Here is a 17,713-nt window from a genome sequence, read left to right on the forward strand (position 1 = left end):
GACATTTCACTCTTTGTACAGATTTGTCTGTTCTGTTCAGAAAGATAGAAGAGGGAAAATTCAGATACTTTGCCATTAAAAAAAGCTGGAACAGTTAATGTCTGAAATTATACTTAAAGTTTGTAGAGATCATTTCAAACAAGGGACTGAAATGCTGGATAAGGGGAAGCACTTTGTGATGCAGTTTCTTTTCTGAAGACAGCCAAAGGAAAGCAGGCAAGCTTAATGGAAAAGGTTATCCAAGGTGACTTGCCATTACTGTTCCTGAATGTGAAAGTAGCAGATTAATAAAAAGTTCTTCTTCCCCTTCAGAAACAGAAACACAGCAACATAATCACACTGAATTTTAACTTCTCAGTGACCATGGTGACTTCCACTCAGCAATTCTCAATGAGATCTAGGGCAATGAATGGTACTCCAAGTGTGCAAAGGCTGCAGGTTCACTACTTCAAAAAGATGACCTATAAATATTAGTCTAATCAGACAACAAGGATTTGATTTAAGCGGAGGCATGTCCTTTAAAATATATGGGCATGCATGCACATATATCCTACTCTACAGACATCTAGCCCTAGACCTAATTACTGCCAAAGGACTGGAAGAGAGGACATTCTTTGAGCAAGATGTGAATTTCATTTTCAAAGCAGCAGTCCAATAGCAGGGAGAAGTACCATTTGCAATTAAGAACCATTCTTTAGGCATGCAAAAGTCTTCCTAAGGAGGTTTCCAGTGTCAGATTCTTGAAAAAAGGCTAAACCGCGGAACATTAGTGAAACCTCCTGCACTTTGAATCAACATCAGCTGGCTAGTAGTATGAGAGGATAGAGTAATTCCCTGAGGCAGAGATAACCAAGGGCAACTACAGAGAATCCCAAAAGAAAAACAAAACACAGCAACATCCTAGGTTCAGAAGAAAACTTCAGGTGATCCATTATGAAATTTCCATGTTGCAAGGGCTATGGAAAAACACTGTGGCATGTCTGAATACTGAAAAAAATACTGCTCAGGAAACTTTTAACTTTGCATAAAATTGTACTTGTAAATGCAGTGGATACTTTTTGTCTGCATGGCCTATCTAACACACTGTAGATCCTTCTTCTTCATTAGAACTATCTAGGTCATGAATCTGACTTTCAGAAAGCATTAAAATGTTGCTGTCTGCAAAAAAAGGAATATGGAAATAAAATTCCATTAGACTAGAGAGAAAAGAAGAAGTAAGAAACTAGAGATAACATTGTAGTACTTTTCCCCACTTGTGTAACGGAAGTTATCAAGGTAAAATAGGAAAAGTGAAAAAATGATGTGTAAAAGATGCAATACAGTGTAAACATTTCCAGTGTTAAAGTTTTATTTCTTTAATGCTGTACTTTTCTAAATACATTTTCAAAAGAGCCCATCTACAATACACAGACTTGCTTCTCCTCGACTCTCTCCTGCTTAACTTGCATTAAAAATCCCTCAAAACCCCCCCAACTCCAAAAAGCAACATCAAAAAAAAAAAAAAAAAAAAGCAGCAGCACTTTGCCCCCAGAAGAGAGCACTATTATTTTTCCTGTTCAAGTCACTGGAAGTTTGTGGCTGGGCACAGTAAAAAAGTAAACACAGATATTTCTGCAGCTTCTGCAACCACCATCTTCTTTTTGTGTGATCCTAAAGGCTAGCATAATTACATTCTGCAAAAGGCAAAACAATTTAGGAAGAAAAAAAAAGGCACATTCACTTATTAAAAATTAATTAGGAATTTCATAATCAGTTGCCTCAAATATGCGTGAATAATGACAGCTAGAAAACAGTCTCTGCAGATTACTCACGAAGTGGGTGTGAAGATGCAATCAGAGTAGGATAGAAATCACATTGATAAAAGAGGGCTTTCTTGGAGCTTTTACAAGGTCATTTGGCCAAAACCAGATAAAAGAGAATATTTCTCTAGTACTCTGTAACAAGAGGAGGAAAACAGAATTAAAAATTATCTTTTGCAGCAAAAGCAAAAAAATCAAAGTCATACTAGCCTAGGATTAAGTCCACTGGAAAATAAAGTCTCCATTTTTTTTCTGACAGTTTTTAGTTGTTAATTCTGTAAAGCATTCATGAAGGGATTTCTATCTTTTAGTAAATTAAATTCACAAAACATCCCAATTATCTGCAGACATATTAATAACTCTTTGAGCAACATATTAACATAGCAAGCTGAAATGTGTTTTCAAAACAACATAAAAATAAAGATTAAATAAGTACATCCGTCCATAATTCTTATACAGTTCATACGTAAATATATAATTGGTACTGTAGATATTGTGTAAAACAACAAAGAACTCAATATGTTCGACTCCTTCTGCTGCCCACAGCTTACAGAACCTAACAGTACTGTGGGCTGCAAGAGACGGTCATTTCTTCCCCTGTGGGGATCTGAATTTATCTATTGATTGTAATTTCCATGGTGAATTTAAGTTACTTTTTAATAACAATTTTACTCCTCATAAAACTGAAAAGATGACTCATGTGAAGCCAATTGCATTATTTAGATGCTATTTTTAGGATACAACCCTGCTATGAAAACACTAACTAAAATTACTGTTGGAGCAGAAAATGAGGAAGAAATTGTATAGGAAATTAAGAATAGTCCATTCACAGAAGAAGGGCTAAAAGCAAGTGGTTTTAAGTTTATTTCATTTTTTAATTCCTTTTTCAACGTTCTAGCTTTCAAACAAAGTTCGAAGGCAATTCAAATACCATATGCCAGTACCTTGCTTTAGAAGTCCCCAAGACTACAAGTGAAAGATCTGCCCAAGTCTTTAAATCAGAACTGGGAATTAGGGTATGGAACCCCTTTCAGAAAAGAAAATAGGTGCACTGAGGTTTGTGAAAAGGGTCATTTGAAAGCAGAGGGCCTCATTTCTCTGATGCAATACTGGTGTTTTACTGACAGTCTTTATTGATACTAACAGTCTCCATTTTTGTGCTTGGGAAACAGCAGGAAGAAGTAGCCCAAGACATTGTCTTTCACTTACAATGTGACTTTACTGAGGTTTTGGCACTAAATATCACCACACCCTTAGCAAACACTTTGAATGGCACCAGTGCTTCCTCTGACTTGAAATACACATTCTGTAGTTCTGTATGAAAGAACAAGTTTCAGATTTGGTAGGCACTACTGCATAGCTCTGTGCAGAGTTGGAAAGCCATTATTTTAAGATACCCTCTCATAGTACTTGAGAATTAAACTACAGAAGCTGTCACAATGAAACAGCAAATATGAATCTAAATTAATACCAGCATTAGTACAGATAAGAACTAACAAATCTATTATTCTTACCTTCTGGCAATATTAATCCTTTATTCCAAGTAGTTTGACCCCTAGATGAATGAAAATGCATTAGTACAGTATAGTAGAACAAGACACTTATGTTAGGAACTAAGGTTATCCAGTCATGTGGGTCTTTCCTGATTACTTAGTATCCTTTGCTGCCTTTTAAAACTCTATTTAAAATAAAAGGTAAGCTCTGATACAAGAAGATCCCAGTTCCAGTAATAAATATTTCTTTGATTTGAACTACATATGAATGGTGTACTGACCTGGGAAATAAGCTTGGTTTTGCTTAAAAAAGTCAATCTGAAAGTCTTCCAGGTATCTTAGATGCCTTGATCCTTTCTTAGTCTCACACAATTTGAAAGAGTGAGAGGTTTCTTTTGCTCCTCCCTAGACTCCCAATGTTCTCTTTCAGGATGAGATTTTCAAAAGAAAGGATGATTGAGCTCAAAGTCGAGCCAGACAGAACACATCTGAATATGCTGTTTGACTGCTTTGTCAGAGGTAAGTCATTAACTCATCTACCTGGACCTACTCATCTTAGGTCCCTCAGCTAATGCTTCTGCTGAGCAGTTTTTTATTTTCCTTCATCATTCTGCAAGGAAAGATTAGCATATTACTCTCAACAACTATCACAGCAAAAAACAGTTTTAGGAGAAAAATCAAATAATCTTTCTAAAACATACTGTATATAGACTAATCAGGCTAAAGCTAAATTAGCAAACCTTCCTTTGTTAAAAGAAATTTAACCATTGTGGATGGCAAGTCTGCTGCCAATGGGTAGTAATTACATTAATCTCCACATGTTGAGTTTGTTTTGCCCATTCTAGTAACTGGCAAATATTCTCCTAATCTCAACCCTTGAGTCTTTTTTTATCATATTTTCTCACCCTGTTCCTTTGCAGAGGGGGAGAGAGAGAGTAGTGTGGCGAATCTGAGCTGCCCATTGGTGGGAAACCACCACAGTGACATGCTCCCTCTCAGACTGGTAGCAAATATCATAAAAATGGTTGATGTTCTCAAGTGATGTTCCCACGGAGCATGTTGGAAGAAATAAAACAAGTGCTAATCCACAAGCCATGTTCATTTAAAATAGTTTCATATCCAAACTGTGTTGTTTTTATCCAACATCCACTGAATTTCTGTTCTTTGTAGGGGAAAGGAAGAGAATGTCCTGTTGCCCTGCACCTATGTATTCAGGTCACAGCTGTTTCCCCTTCTAAATATCTAGATTAATGTATCAACTGAAAGAGTAGAGTCAGGATCTGAGAGAGCATTTCTCATTCATATGCCTGACACGGGGTTTATAAGAGACATGGAACAGGAATGTGCAATATGTCATGCTGTCTTCCAGATTCTGGGTTTACTAGAGCTTAGAGAGTTCCAGCATGACATCCAGTACTTCATTAAAGAAGAGCAGGCATATAAATTTAATCTACTCACCATGTGAACTATCTCCATTAACAGAATAGACAAGAGTCCTTGACATTGCTCACTTTCTACTCAAAAAATAAACAAGGGCTCTGTTACAGGCCTGCCATGCATTAGCACTTGGCCTCTGCAAATGTCGCAGTGCTTGGGCAAGGGAAAGTCTCAAGGGAGTAAATATAAAAACATGCCACTATTTTAAAGTTATTCTTTTGTGAAAATAGAAGTGTTTTCATATTTAAGTAAAACTGTTCACTTATGCCACCACAGTGAACAGATAGTGCCACAGTTATAGGCCCCAGCTGAGTAAGGACTCAATCTTATTGATTAAACTTTGATGTTGAAATGACAAACATTATCTTTTCCTCTCCTATCCTAAAAGGTTTATACTTATGTTAGAGTCAATGGCTGCACAAAAGACATCAACATTTTCTTGATAGCATACAGGAAGACTCAAGACTTTCCCAAAGGTTCAGTAGCTCAACACAAAGAAGTGGAAACGTTAATTTGACTTCTCATTAAAAAAGCAAAGCACACAACCACCCGGAGAGCACCTTGATATTTATAACCAAAAGGCGAGAAAAGACTACTTTCATGAAGATACTTCTTGAAATAACAGCATAAAAATATTCCTAATCAAACACAATTTGTCTGGAAGGCAGAGGAATAATGAAAACTAGTTTGTTAACAACTAGTGAGCAACTGGGCACAGCAACTGCTCTCTTCTCTCCTGGACAAACACACACAATAAATTTACCTTCCCTCTCTTTCCAAGCCCATCCTGATATCCACTGTTCAAACACTGCTATCCACCCAACTACTGTTTTTCACAAAATGCAAATAAACTGAATTATCTGTGAGTCTTATACACCCTTTTCAAATTCAGTCAAGATTGGCCAGCAGGTTGGAGACCTAATTACATGCATACAGAGTGATCACGAAAAATTCATTTCCTTTGGAAACCAGGCTAATAGAAGTAATAATGAAAAATGGAGCAGTTACATCAACAATGGCACAACATTCAGTTTCTGTAAGCATGGAGCTGTTGTGACTGAAGAGCTCAGTCAGGAAAAAAGAAGTAGGAAAGAACAAATATTTCCTCTTCGGTGCCACTACAAAGAAGGAGCAGGCTCAAAACTTACCTGCAGGTCTTAACTTTGGGAACCTTTTTCTTTTCTTTTCATCTTAGTTTATAATCTGACCTGCTTCAGTTAGCTCCTTTGTAATGCAAAATACCACTTTGCAGACAAGGACTTGTAAGGCACCTTTGGAATTCAGCTCTGTGCTTAAAATCCCAAGGGAAGGGAGAACAGCCTGGATATATTCAAAGACACTGAGGTTGCAGCCTCCAGCCTGTATAAGAGAGATTCTTGCTCTTGTTAGCAATACTCATTTTAATTCTTCCTCTTGATGGCATCTTCTTATGTACTTTATTCTCTCCCTACTTTGTTCAGTCTTCTGAACATTTCATAGTGAGGTATGTATGAAAAACAGATAATCTAAGTGCTACCCGACATAAGGCAGGCTCCTTGGGAACTATTCAGTAAACATCCAGAGTAGGAAATCTATCACTTCTGCACATAGGGATTTGTTGTAATTATGTTGATGCATTCTTTGAATACACACATAAAAAAAAAAAAAAAGAAAGAAAAAAGAAGAAAAAATAAGATTGGCTGTAGATGTTTCAGAGCTGGATGCTATTAAAACTATGCCTGAGCTGAGTGCAATAGTGCAGTGGTACTGCCACCCATCTTGGGGAATAGCACATATGGTAAAGGTCTAAAGGTGAAACCTCATTTCTTCTACATCCAGAGAAGCTTTCAGCAGGGACAGTGGATGGATGGAGATGCTGGAGTTCAGATAATGGGGCTGTTGGCTGTTACAGACTTTTTTTTTACCAGGAAACAGCTTAGAAATTGCGATAAAGGATAAAAAGTGAAATAAAAAGAATAATTTCCACCCTTGGTTAAGCAGGCACCATCCAGCAGACTTTACTTTTTGCCCCTTTCTAGGCATTATTTGCTTCTGTCTTACTTGAAGTCCAACACTGCTATCTTCAAGAAAATCACTCAGGCCTGCCATATAGAGCTCTCTCTTATTCATACTCTTTTACTAAACCTGGATATCTACAACTCAGCTTTCCAGCAAGACCTAAAACCCTAGCCAACTGGTTCTTCCAGCAGCTATCAGCAGACACAATGGGAGGCTGAGCTGGTAGATCCTGCCTACTCTCAGCAAGGCCAAGAGAACTGTGCACAGTTCTGGCTTCAGTCTGAGGTTTCTGTGCCCTTCACCAAGCTTGCCCATAGCTTGCAGTGATTATGAGGCTCCTTCTCCACTTTCAGAATCTGAAAACATCTAGAAGCAAGACTATCTATCTGCTTCTCTGTCATGCCCTGACTTCGTAGATGCCTGAACCCAAGTTTTTGTAGCATTCATCTGCCAAGAAGCAAATCCATACCAAACAGTCCAAGCAATCCATCTCAAGCTAGGCAGTTTCCTCTGCAAAGCCACATTCACTAAATTTATTTAGACTTGTATCATTTTGCTACTCAGTCTTTTCAATTTCTACACTTGTCATCTCAGCAATAGAATTTCACCCTAATAGAAAGGTCCATAATGGAAATACTGCATCAACTCTGACTGTTGCATCACAACACTAACATGAAGGCTCAAACTTCCAGAATCAAACCAAAGAAAACAACCTTTCTCTTGCAACACAGTAATGCCAAGCCCCATATCACTTTGAAGACCATTGCCAATATTGGATGGACTGTACTACCACACACACCGCACAGTCTGGATTTGTGCCTTCTGACTTGCATCTGTTTGGGCTGATGAGAGATGAGCTGCAGGGGCATCATTTTCCTAGCAACAGTGCTGTCATAGCAGCTATGAAACAGTGGGTCATCTCCACTGGTGCTGAATTTTACAAGCACAGTATGCAGGCTCTTGTTCCTTGCTGGTGAAAATACATAGCTATGGTGGTGACTGTGTTGAAAAATAGTGTTGTAGCTGAGAATTTGCTCTATCAAGAAGTGCTATTGTGCTCTTTGTATCTGTTGTAGATTGTGTGAAAATAAATAGGAGGTATTACTTTCAGAATGACCTCCTTCAACTGGATATAATCAGGTCTTCCTTCCTTGCCATAGGTTTATTCAGGAAGACATGAACAGCTGTACCTTTCATGGTATTTTCCACCTCTATTTTCAATACCACATTAAAATGTTTACAGCCTTTCCAAACATTTTAAAATGAATTAAAAGATTTAATTTAAAGATGTTTCAAAAAAAAACAAAACAAAACAAAACAAAAACCAAAAACCAAAAAAAAAAAAAAAAACCAAAAAACCCTTACAACGTCACTACTCTTGTTCTGAACTTCAGGAAGTATGTTGGATTCAGTTCCTTGCACTACCTTCTATGCAAAGCAACCAAGCTCTGCTGCAAGAGCAGCTGTTACTTCCTCTTCCCATTTGAACAGCTTTTATTTAAGACAGGATATCTTCTTGAAAGCTACTGTAGCTGGCAGCCAACCAGGACTGTCATGCAGGCTAACTGTGCACAGACACATAACTGTGTATGGGAAAAAAGTCAATTTGCAAACAATCCCATTGCTTTAGTGCTCTGCACTCAAAAAACTTACCCAAGCACCATCACTGCAGTAGTCCAGACTCCCAGAATATCCAGGTTGGCAGATGCTATTAGGTTGTGTTTTCTTCTGAAGTCGGTCCAGAAAAGCATTATTTACTCTTAAAGTAGAAAGAAAAGACTGCTATCAGGGAGAAATGGCCCTAAATTCTCAGTAAAAAGTCATCCTGCATACCGCTCACTTGATCACCCTAGGTACTCTTTCAGCCTTCATTAAACAAGTTTCTGTAAGTAGTGATTTCCTAATGAAATAACCACTTAAGCTTGTTGCTAATATAGCCAAGCTGTCCAGCTCAGAATGCACCTCCAGCATTTTCTTGTACTACCTTCAGGGCCCACATTCGGGACATCAGGAAGAGGCTACCAGGTATGATAAAGCAGAAATATACTATCTGATCATGCTCTTTCAAGGCAGGTCGCAGGAGGCTGCAACTAGGAAATTACAAAATATTTTAAAAGACTTTACATTCCTTGTGAAGATGTTGAAGGGATTGGGAGAACAGGTAGAGTTCTCCTCAATCTTCCTAGTTGGAGACTGCGATCCAGACAGAAGGAGGAGGGCAGACCAGCTGAATGAATAGCTGCACAGAATATTTTATACGTATTCTTCTCCAGCTGTCTTTAAATTGTCTTGAAACTACTAATAGTTTCTACCCCATGCTGTACCCTGTGCTGATAAAATAAAGTGAAAAAGGCACTCTGGGTCATAACACATTACTGTGAGCAGCTGTAATGATGGATATTAGTGGTTTATCTGAAGACAAAGTTAAACCAGAGGCTATATCAGTGATCCTCATTGCAATAGTATTCTTAAGCATGAATGCTTGCAATTTTGAGTCCCATTCCAGATAGAAAGTCAAGTAATGTACATTCTGAGCTTTTGCATTATACCTCCTCTGTTCATTTTGATGTGCTCTTATCCTGGCTTCTTCCTCCTGCTTTTGTTTTGATTCCATTAATTGAGCCTGGGAGTAACAAAAGAGAAAAACAAACAAATAAACAAACAAACAAACCCCAAAACTTACTTTTAGTTAACATGCCTATGTTGAAAATACAACTAATTTCACATGGAGTTAACATCAACTAGAGCCATGTGTCATTTCTGCAACTTCACCCAATAGCATTTTATTTGTTTATGTGGCAACACTGAGCTCAGAACAGACCTCATTTTTCTGTACAGCACTGCATGGGATTAGATATGTGAAGTGAATTCAGACAGCTCCAGTCCAACATTTGAGTACACCAGCCTGCTGCATGCAAGCTCTGTCCCTCTAGCAAAGTCCCTCTTCTTCCAGATAAACACAGTTCCACTGCACAGCCAGTGCCCATCAGCTCCATCTGGCCATGCAGAGCAAGGCAGAGGCGTGCAGCACCCTGCCCAAACGCAAGCATGCCCACAGCTCCTCTGCCCTCCAAATACTGTGAGGAAACTTCCCTATGGCACAACGGCAGCAGGGAGGAGACCTTCAGCTTCCTTCCAGCCATTGGTTTGAATGTTCCAGCAGGTCCGAGGAGAAGAAAGCTGAAGTCATCCAGCAGGAGCAATCAGTAGGGTATGAAGGAGATCTCCAGCTGCCTGAGACTCCCCATCGCGAGGAAAGGACAAACAGTACCTACTGATGTGGTGAAAGCATGTGCAAGCCCCTAGCACTGCAGCCTACAGTCCCTACATTATGTAGTATTAAGGTATACGAACAGTCTCAAAGGGACTTCTCTGAAAAGTAGAGTTTGCTTATACAATTTTAGCTGGGCCTGCTAAGGAAACATGGCTTGTGTGATTGTGCTTTGCACATATTCTTGTTTGTCTGCCTCTTGCTCCCTGCAATGTGCTCAAGGATTGAAGATGCAGATTTTTTCTGCAGAGAATTTGGCTTGCAGAGCAAGGGGAAAGGGATGGGAACAGACCCATCCTTCATATTTTCCATAACAACTGAGTAGCAATAGGAATAGGAAGTAAAATAAAATGAAGTGGTTAGATAAAAGCTTCAGTAACGGAATGGAACTACAAAAGTTAAAAAAAAAAAAATCAATTTAAGTGGAACATTAAATAAAAACTATGCAATAAATGTATGAAGAAAATCAATAACTGTGAATGTGTTGTGTATCAATATTTGTCTAGCCCTAAAAGAAGAAACAGGATTAAGAAATAAAAAAGCCAACCTTTATTTTCACTGTTTTAAATAACTATTCAACCTGAAAATTAAAACCCAGTATCTGACTTTCCAATATGCTGAGTCCTCTCTTGGAGTAATGTTCTGAAATATATTGCGTGTATATGATGCTGTGTTCAAAGTGTACTGAATATTTTAAAATCAAGCAATACATACTAAAACCTGTTCTAAAAAAAATGCAACTGACAATACCTATACGTTTTATAGCTATGCTATACTACAAGCTTGCACACAGGACAGAATTCACAATTACTTTAATAAATATTAGTTTGAAGTAGAAATAAGCCAACATAAATTGGAGGGACAATTACTGGAGCCTTTAAAATACCTATTATTTACAGTGGATTTATACATAGCACATCCCTCTGTGCAATATGTAACAGCAATAGTGAATGCAAGGAGCACACAGCATTGTGCACCAAGACAGAGCAGCCTTAGAAGCAGTCCACATTTTCTTGCTGACCTATAGAAATTAGTATGGAGTCTAAAGCTCTACAAAATTCCCTTGAACCAAGCCAAACAAAGAACCTGATCTCGTGGGAAGCGTCCCTGCCCATGGCTGGGAGTATATTAGCAAACAGAATCATAGCTGTTTAGGTTGTAACATACCTCTAAAAATCATAGAATCATGGAACCTTAATGAAGTCCCTTCCAACCTAGACCATTCTATGATTCTATTTGTTAATACATTTTTGAATCTGCAGTCAGTGCTGCCCTCTGCACATTTTTAACTACTTTAACTACAGTGTAATAATATGCTTTGTGTAGATGATCTTACATAGATCTAGTGCCCAAAACCATGCAGTGGTTGAGATGCCTTTCAGGCAATGCACGCTACATATGCAGAAGTTGGAGTTGAAATGTGTAGTTACTGTACAATTAGACAAATGAAAATTCTTATTTAGGTGGTTAGCAAAGGAACAGAGAAGTGTACAGACTTGACAGCAAATCTGAGTGCTTCCACATACTTGTTTCGCTCAGTGAGGCACACAGACTGTTTCTCTATAAAGAAACTATTCAGAATCTGAGATCATGAATATCTCAGTAAGATTACTTCCACCTGAAAGACTGGAAATTGGTTTCCTTAGACTATGAACTTGGTCACCACCATCCAAAAAAAAAAATGCTTTGCACAATTGTTCAAATGGAGAGGCAAGCAGGAGCTAGTCATCCAGATGCAAATAGCCATGAACTCAGATGATATTTCTGTCAGTCCAAATTTTACAACTTGGCTCATCTCTCTCACAATATTTGAAAACAGTGACTACATCACTTTCCCCAAAGAGAAGCCCTGTGCATAGGCTACAAGTAATCAATGCATTTAATTGATTTCACAGCATGCAAAAATGATACAATATGTAAACTGTTAATGTATAATTACCTTCCTCCGTTGTTCTTGCTTCATTTCCTCCAATCTTCTGTTTTCATCCTCTCGAAGAGCTTGCTTATACATACGGCTTCTAGCCTATTGTTCAGTAGAGAATACAGACATACTGGTGTGGGGAGAGGGAGGATCAACATGCCAGACCTCATTCCCAATGCTTTTTACAAGTAATTAACAAACCAGAACTGTTCGAAGGATTACAGTTATTAAAAAATCTGATGAGTTTGAAGACTAGTGTTTAACCAAGGAGTGGGGTAAAACCTTTCAGGCATTCTGTTTAGCTGAATGTTCACCTGCACAGTACAACTAAGCAGCCACAGCACATTCTGTTGCTTGTTCCAGTGGCATACATAAAGATATTCTGAGTAACTGAAAAATGCAATCACGATATAAGACAGTGAGATGGGGTGTTGTGGGAAGACAGAAAAGCACTGGAAGCATCACTAATATAACAAAGCAGAAGGGAGGCCTGGTAGCAGAGGGAAACACTAGTAGAGGTTCAGGTTGGAGATTAGGAAAAATTTCTTCACAGGAGTGGTGATGTTTTAGAACAGGGAGGTGGTAGAGTCACCTCTCCTGGAGATTTTCAAGAAAAACGGCAGATGCTGCACTGAGGATCATAGTTTAGTGGACATGGTGTTGATGGGTTGATGGCTGGACTAGATGATCTTGGAGATCCTTTCCAACCTTAAGAATTATATGATTCTATGATTGCTTCCATATAAATATTGGAAAGAAATGTGTGGTACTAGGGCAAGAGAAGCTCAGAGATGAGGACTGCTTTCCTAGCTGGGAGTCAGGCAAGAGAACTGAAAATCTGAACTATACATCAAAATTAAAGTATTCACCTGTGTAGGTTTCCATTACAGTAACTAGCTCTGGTCTTTTACAAGTTACAATTGTCTTCAAAGGACCAGCATACCATTAGGATTTTATAGGATCCTTAGGAACTTGTACTGTAAAGTCTTCAAGCAGGTACAGAGTACGGCACACTAAATAACGAGCCAATATAATTTAATACAAGAAATGTGCAGGTTTGACTTTAGTGAAGAATTTGTTGCAGGTCTACACGGTGCTCTCGAAACTTGATATATGTGTGCAGAATGACACCATTAAAACGACAGGCACATAATTTGCTAAAAAGACTGAATAGGGAAAGCAATTATTAATAGCTCAATTTTGAGCTGGGAGGAGTTGTTACATGTGTCCAGGGAGACTCATTCTGGGTCCAATATTATTCATTACTCTCTAATGGCTTGGAGAATTGTGTGGAGTGTATGTTAATTAAGCTGGAAGACAATAAGACTCTATACAGGACTGGTAACACTTTGAAGGCAGGATTAAAATTAATTATGAGCTTGATTAGTTACATGGGCCAAAAAAGTCACCAATGACAGAGTCACCTCAAAAAAGGCAAATTTGTTCACATGCATCAAGTAATATTTGACACTGCTATTTGAACTAGATGTACTGAATTAGTATCACTAACAAATAAGTGCTGCAAGGGAAAAAGAATTCAATCAACATAACATTGTCTCAGATTTGTTTTAGTACATTGACTTTAAATAACAACAACAAAAAAAACCATGTGTGTATGTATAAGCCCCCTGCCCCTTAACATTCTTATTGTGTACTTCCTAGTCTTATCATACTTCACAGTTTCAAATATATTGTTCCAGAATGGTTTAGTTACTCTAGACAAAGGACAGATAAAAGATAACATCAAAACTATAGTATAAGACTCCCTAGTGGTTTAGCCTTTTGATACTATGCCAAGTTCATTTATATATCAATTTATTGGTCATGTGCTTCAGATTCCTTACACAGGGCACAGAGGTTGTGCATATGCCTACGGACTGCATCTCAACCAAGTTGGTTGAAGAGACTTCTTACTAAATGCATTATAAGCAAATGATAAATTGATTGAGCTATAGAAATGCTGCTGCAAAAAAGACACAGAATCATAGAATGGCTTGAATTGGAAGGGATCTTAAAGACCATCTAGTTACAAGCCCTTGCCATGGGTAGGGTTGCCAACCATTAAATCAAGCACTAGATCAGGCTGCCCAGTGCCCCATCAAACATGGCCTTGAACACCTTCAGGGATGGGGCATCCACAGCTTTCCTGGGCAACCTGTTCCAGCACTTCAGCATCCTCTTAGTGAAAATTTTCCCCAACATCTAATCTAAATCTCCCCTCTTTGATTTTAAAACTATTCTCCTTTGTCATAGAATGATAGAATCATAACATCATTAAGGTTGGAAAAGACCAGGCCTATCTTCCTCAGGATCACACATGCATAATATCAGCTGGTATTAATAAAGAACAGTATAGAAAATAGTGTATTCTGTATGCTTGGATACTGGCTAAGCAAAAGTTGAACTTTTGTAATTTGGCATAATTTATTAAGAAACTTCTCAAAAACTGCAATGAGAAAGAGACATGTATATACGTGAAATAAATGGCAAAGGTTAAAGGTAGAACCTGTATACCCGAGAGAATTCAGTGTTACCTTAGGCATCCACCCACCTACACACAGGCATCACACTAAAAAGCTGAAATCCAGTTCAGTCATGGGGCCATGAGCTCACTTATGTTCATAGTTCCATGCCCACATCATACAGAAGTCTGTTGAACCTGGTCTTCTCTGCCAATATGCTAGCTCCTCGCCATTCAGAGCATAGGATGTTTCAGAGGGAAGTAGAAATAGTTTCAGTACATCTTTTCTCCCTTCTCATAGTCCTCTATATTGCTTGTCTACACAGGGCTACAAAATATAGCCTGAAAGGCACTCTATTACAATTAAATCTAGTGGACCCAGCACTGCTGGGAAGAAGTTGTCTTCTTAAAGTTATAAAACTGTTCATGTGTTAAGATTTCTTCATGCTTATCAGAGACACAAAATGACCTGAGGAATAAAAGGGGAAAGAAACGTTCTTTCAGTAACGCCTTCCCTTTTCAAGCACTTGAAAATCAGGAAGAGATACTAGCAGCAAGACAGGACTGTCATATTCTGTTCAGAGCAATTTCTCTGTAAGGAGGGTCTTGCACATTTCCAAGGCTTCTGAGGAAACATACAGGAAAATTTTTAATTTCCTTACTCAGCTGTTGGTGTTCAAGCTTGTATACAAGAGAGGGTTACCCAGATTAGATGTTTCCAGTTTTCTGCTGACTCAGGACTGTTCATAACAATAATTTCTGCCTCCATTGTCATCCCCAAGTTACAAAGGGAAGATTTCTGTCTTCAGGGTTAATATTCCTCAGTGTAAGTTTTTATATCAGTAGGAATGCTTGGTTAGACGCGGAGAGAATAATCAGATGTACAAAAGGCTTTTTGAGGCAATTAGAATAATGAAACTTTAGCAATACTTTATCTATTCCCTAATTACATTGATACTTACGAGGCTCATTCAAACTGGGACAAAGTCCCCAGGCAGTCTACAAAATCAGTTTTAGGATGCAGTGAGAAATAAGCTTCTCTTCTGACTAGATTTTCAATGCAGCAAAGCATCTGCTGACATGTACTAGTTGGGATTCCATAAAAGCTTGCCACCGACTGATGGGTACACAGTACATTTAAGATTCTGATCTGAACATAGAATATAAATCTGGCTCGTATTTATCAGGAGGGGAACTGCAAGTAATAAAGGCAGTATCCTACTATGTAGGATACTCTGCCAGTATATCACAGACAACGCAGGCAGTTTACCCAGAAAGACTCCTTGGTATTCACTGAGTTATGTATAGGCAATTAAACTCAATTAGAATATTCTAATATCACACTATTGACAGCACCTGGAAAGTTGACAGAAAAATATTGCACATTCCATGGTTGTGCTTACCCATGCTGTTGATTCTGGGCCACAATTAGCAGTCTGACAGGAATCATTCTTTGGCAAACCCAAGTCCAATCTGTTCAATAATTCATTGGTTTTGCTACAAAGAAATCCAATCCAAATAGAATTGTTAGTGCTTCCATAAAAATAAATATAGCATTTTTATACCACCCTCGGAATCTAGCCTAGACATTTTATCATGTGACTACTGAAAAATATCACAAGTGGAACAAAAGGCTATGGGGACAGACAGAATAAAAAGGGACAGATGAAACAGAACCTATATTGTGGATAAAACATCAGCTGGGGAGATTTTTAAACAAATAGTTACTGTCATTTGCATATTTGGGATCCACAGAGGTTATGCTCTCTTTCAGCATGGTAAAGCTCCTAAAATACAGACTCACAAAACATTGGACTTCATCAGAATGCAACTGCTTCACTGAATAGCTGCTAATCCTACTAGATCCATAAATCTCAGATAAGTAATTTAAAGTATTATTTTAAGGCATTTTCCTTCATTGTTAATAAAATGCACCCTTACAACAGATTAATTAATCTAGTAGAAAGACTTTGGGCAATTGTGTAGCATTGTAAAAAATAAAAAATAATAATAAAAAATTATCCTTAGTTAAAAAATACTGCACAACATTATAATTTCTTATTCTGGCAAGGGCAATTTTATTTTTCCAATAAAAATGCATCCTTTGTAAACCATATTTTCAAGGTATCACCAGCTAACTCACAGTTTCAACCAAGCAGAGTCAAACAAAGTCACAAAGAACAACATAAGTGCCAAAAGCAGGAGTTGTAGTGACATGATCTGAAATCAGTTGCTTAACCTGGAGACCCAGGCTTATCTATTGAAGTTCCTGCTCACTCAGAAGAACAGAATGAGAGGAAAGAGCCTATTATTTTATTTCTGTATACATCTTTGGAGAGCATGAAAGTAGTTCAAGGGGGATTCAACACAAGGATTTACTTTGCTAACAGGGCAGCCAACTAACTCTGTGGGGAAGAAGATGCCAGTAGTAAAGACTTCTAGTTAACCTTGGAGAAAAAGCCTTGTCTGCCAAACAGTGACAATGACTAACTGCAGAAACAGACTGCTGGTCAATGGGTATATCAAAGAGAAGTGCAGAAAAAGCAAAGGAACCCACAAGTTCTTCTGTGCTACTCTATAGATATAAAAACATGCTACCTATTTAAGTACAGTGTGCTTGCTCAAGCTATGGCAAACCATGCTTTCAGAGTTTAACCATTCACAGTTCACTCCCTCTCTTTCACTACCTGGCAACTTAAGACAGATCTCAGCCAAGGCAGAATACAGAAAGAACCAAGTGAAACCCAAGATTCCCTGATCTCCATATTTCAGACTTTATATTTCTCTGCCTATGCTAAAAGATCAATTTATTTCTATGCTAGAAAGACTAGCAACTCCTAGAGAAAGTCTGGACAACGTCTGAGAAGGCTGTAGCTCTGTAAAGAAGTACCTGGCCACTTGGGGGTATAGTTGGATGCACTAATTCCTTATGGAAGGCAAGAGAATGACATGGGGGTATGTGGAAGTTCTCAGTACCTGCATAAAAAGGAAATGGAGAGAAAAAGACATTGCCCTTTCCAGATCAGCACGCTTACACATGTAAGGCGAACTCAGTTTCAGTATTAGAGAAGATGATTACTAAAGTGGAAACGAATAGAGTATTCCAGCAAGAATGTGTACTGCCTTTGTGTACAGAGAACATCCAACTACATCACATAAAGTTGCACAGCTTTAAAATTTTCCTATCAAAAGAAAGGGATTCAGGTTTCTGAATATGACTGGAGACTAACCTAATAAAGACGGTCATACAAGTTAATTCACAGTGTATCATCTCTATGGAAACCCAGCAGAGCATCTTGAGTTGCTAGACTGTCAAAGCGTTGTCTGAAATGT

General features: G+C 38.3%; 1 protein-coding gene across 1 annotated transcript in view; it reads right to left on the reverse strand.

The window, feature by feature from the left end:
- Nucleotides 1-1,330: 1,330 nt before the first annotated feature.
- Nucleotides 1,331-17,713, reverse strand: part of EPSTI1 (epithelial stromal interaction 1) — a 52,620-nt gene continuing 36,237 nt past the window's right edge. The window contains exons 8-13 of the mRNA XM_417033.7: nucleotides 15,784-15,877; nucleotides 11,938-12,021; nucleotides 9,277-9,350; nucleotides 8,381-8,486; nucleotides 3,314-3,354; nucleotides 1,331-1,934 (exon numbers count right to left, since the gene is read on the reverse strand). Coding sequence (XP_417033.3) covers nucleotides 3,334-3,354; nucleotides 8,381-8,486; nucleotides 9,277-9,350; nucleotides 11,938-12,021; nucleotides 15,784-15,877 — 379 coding nt within the window. The 3' untranslated portion in view covers nucleotides 1,331-1,934; nucleotides 3,314-3,333. The remainder of the gene's footprint in view (nucleotides 1,935-3,313; nucleotides 3,355-8,380; nucleotides 8,487-9,276; nucleotides 9,351-11,937; nucleotides 12,022-15,783; nucleotides 15,878-17,713) is intronic.

Source organism: Gallus gallus, chromosome 1 (genome assembly GCF_016699485.2).
Source record: "Gallus gallus isolate bGalGal1 chromosome 1, bGalGal1.mat.broiler.GRCg7b, whole genome shotgun sequence".
Lineage (NCBI taxonomy): Eukaryota > Metazoa > Chordata > Aves > Galliformes > Phasianidae > Gallus > Gallus gallus.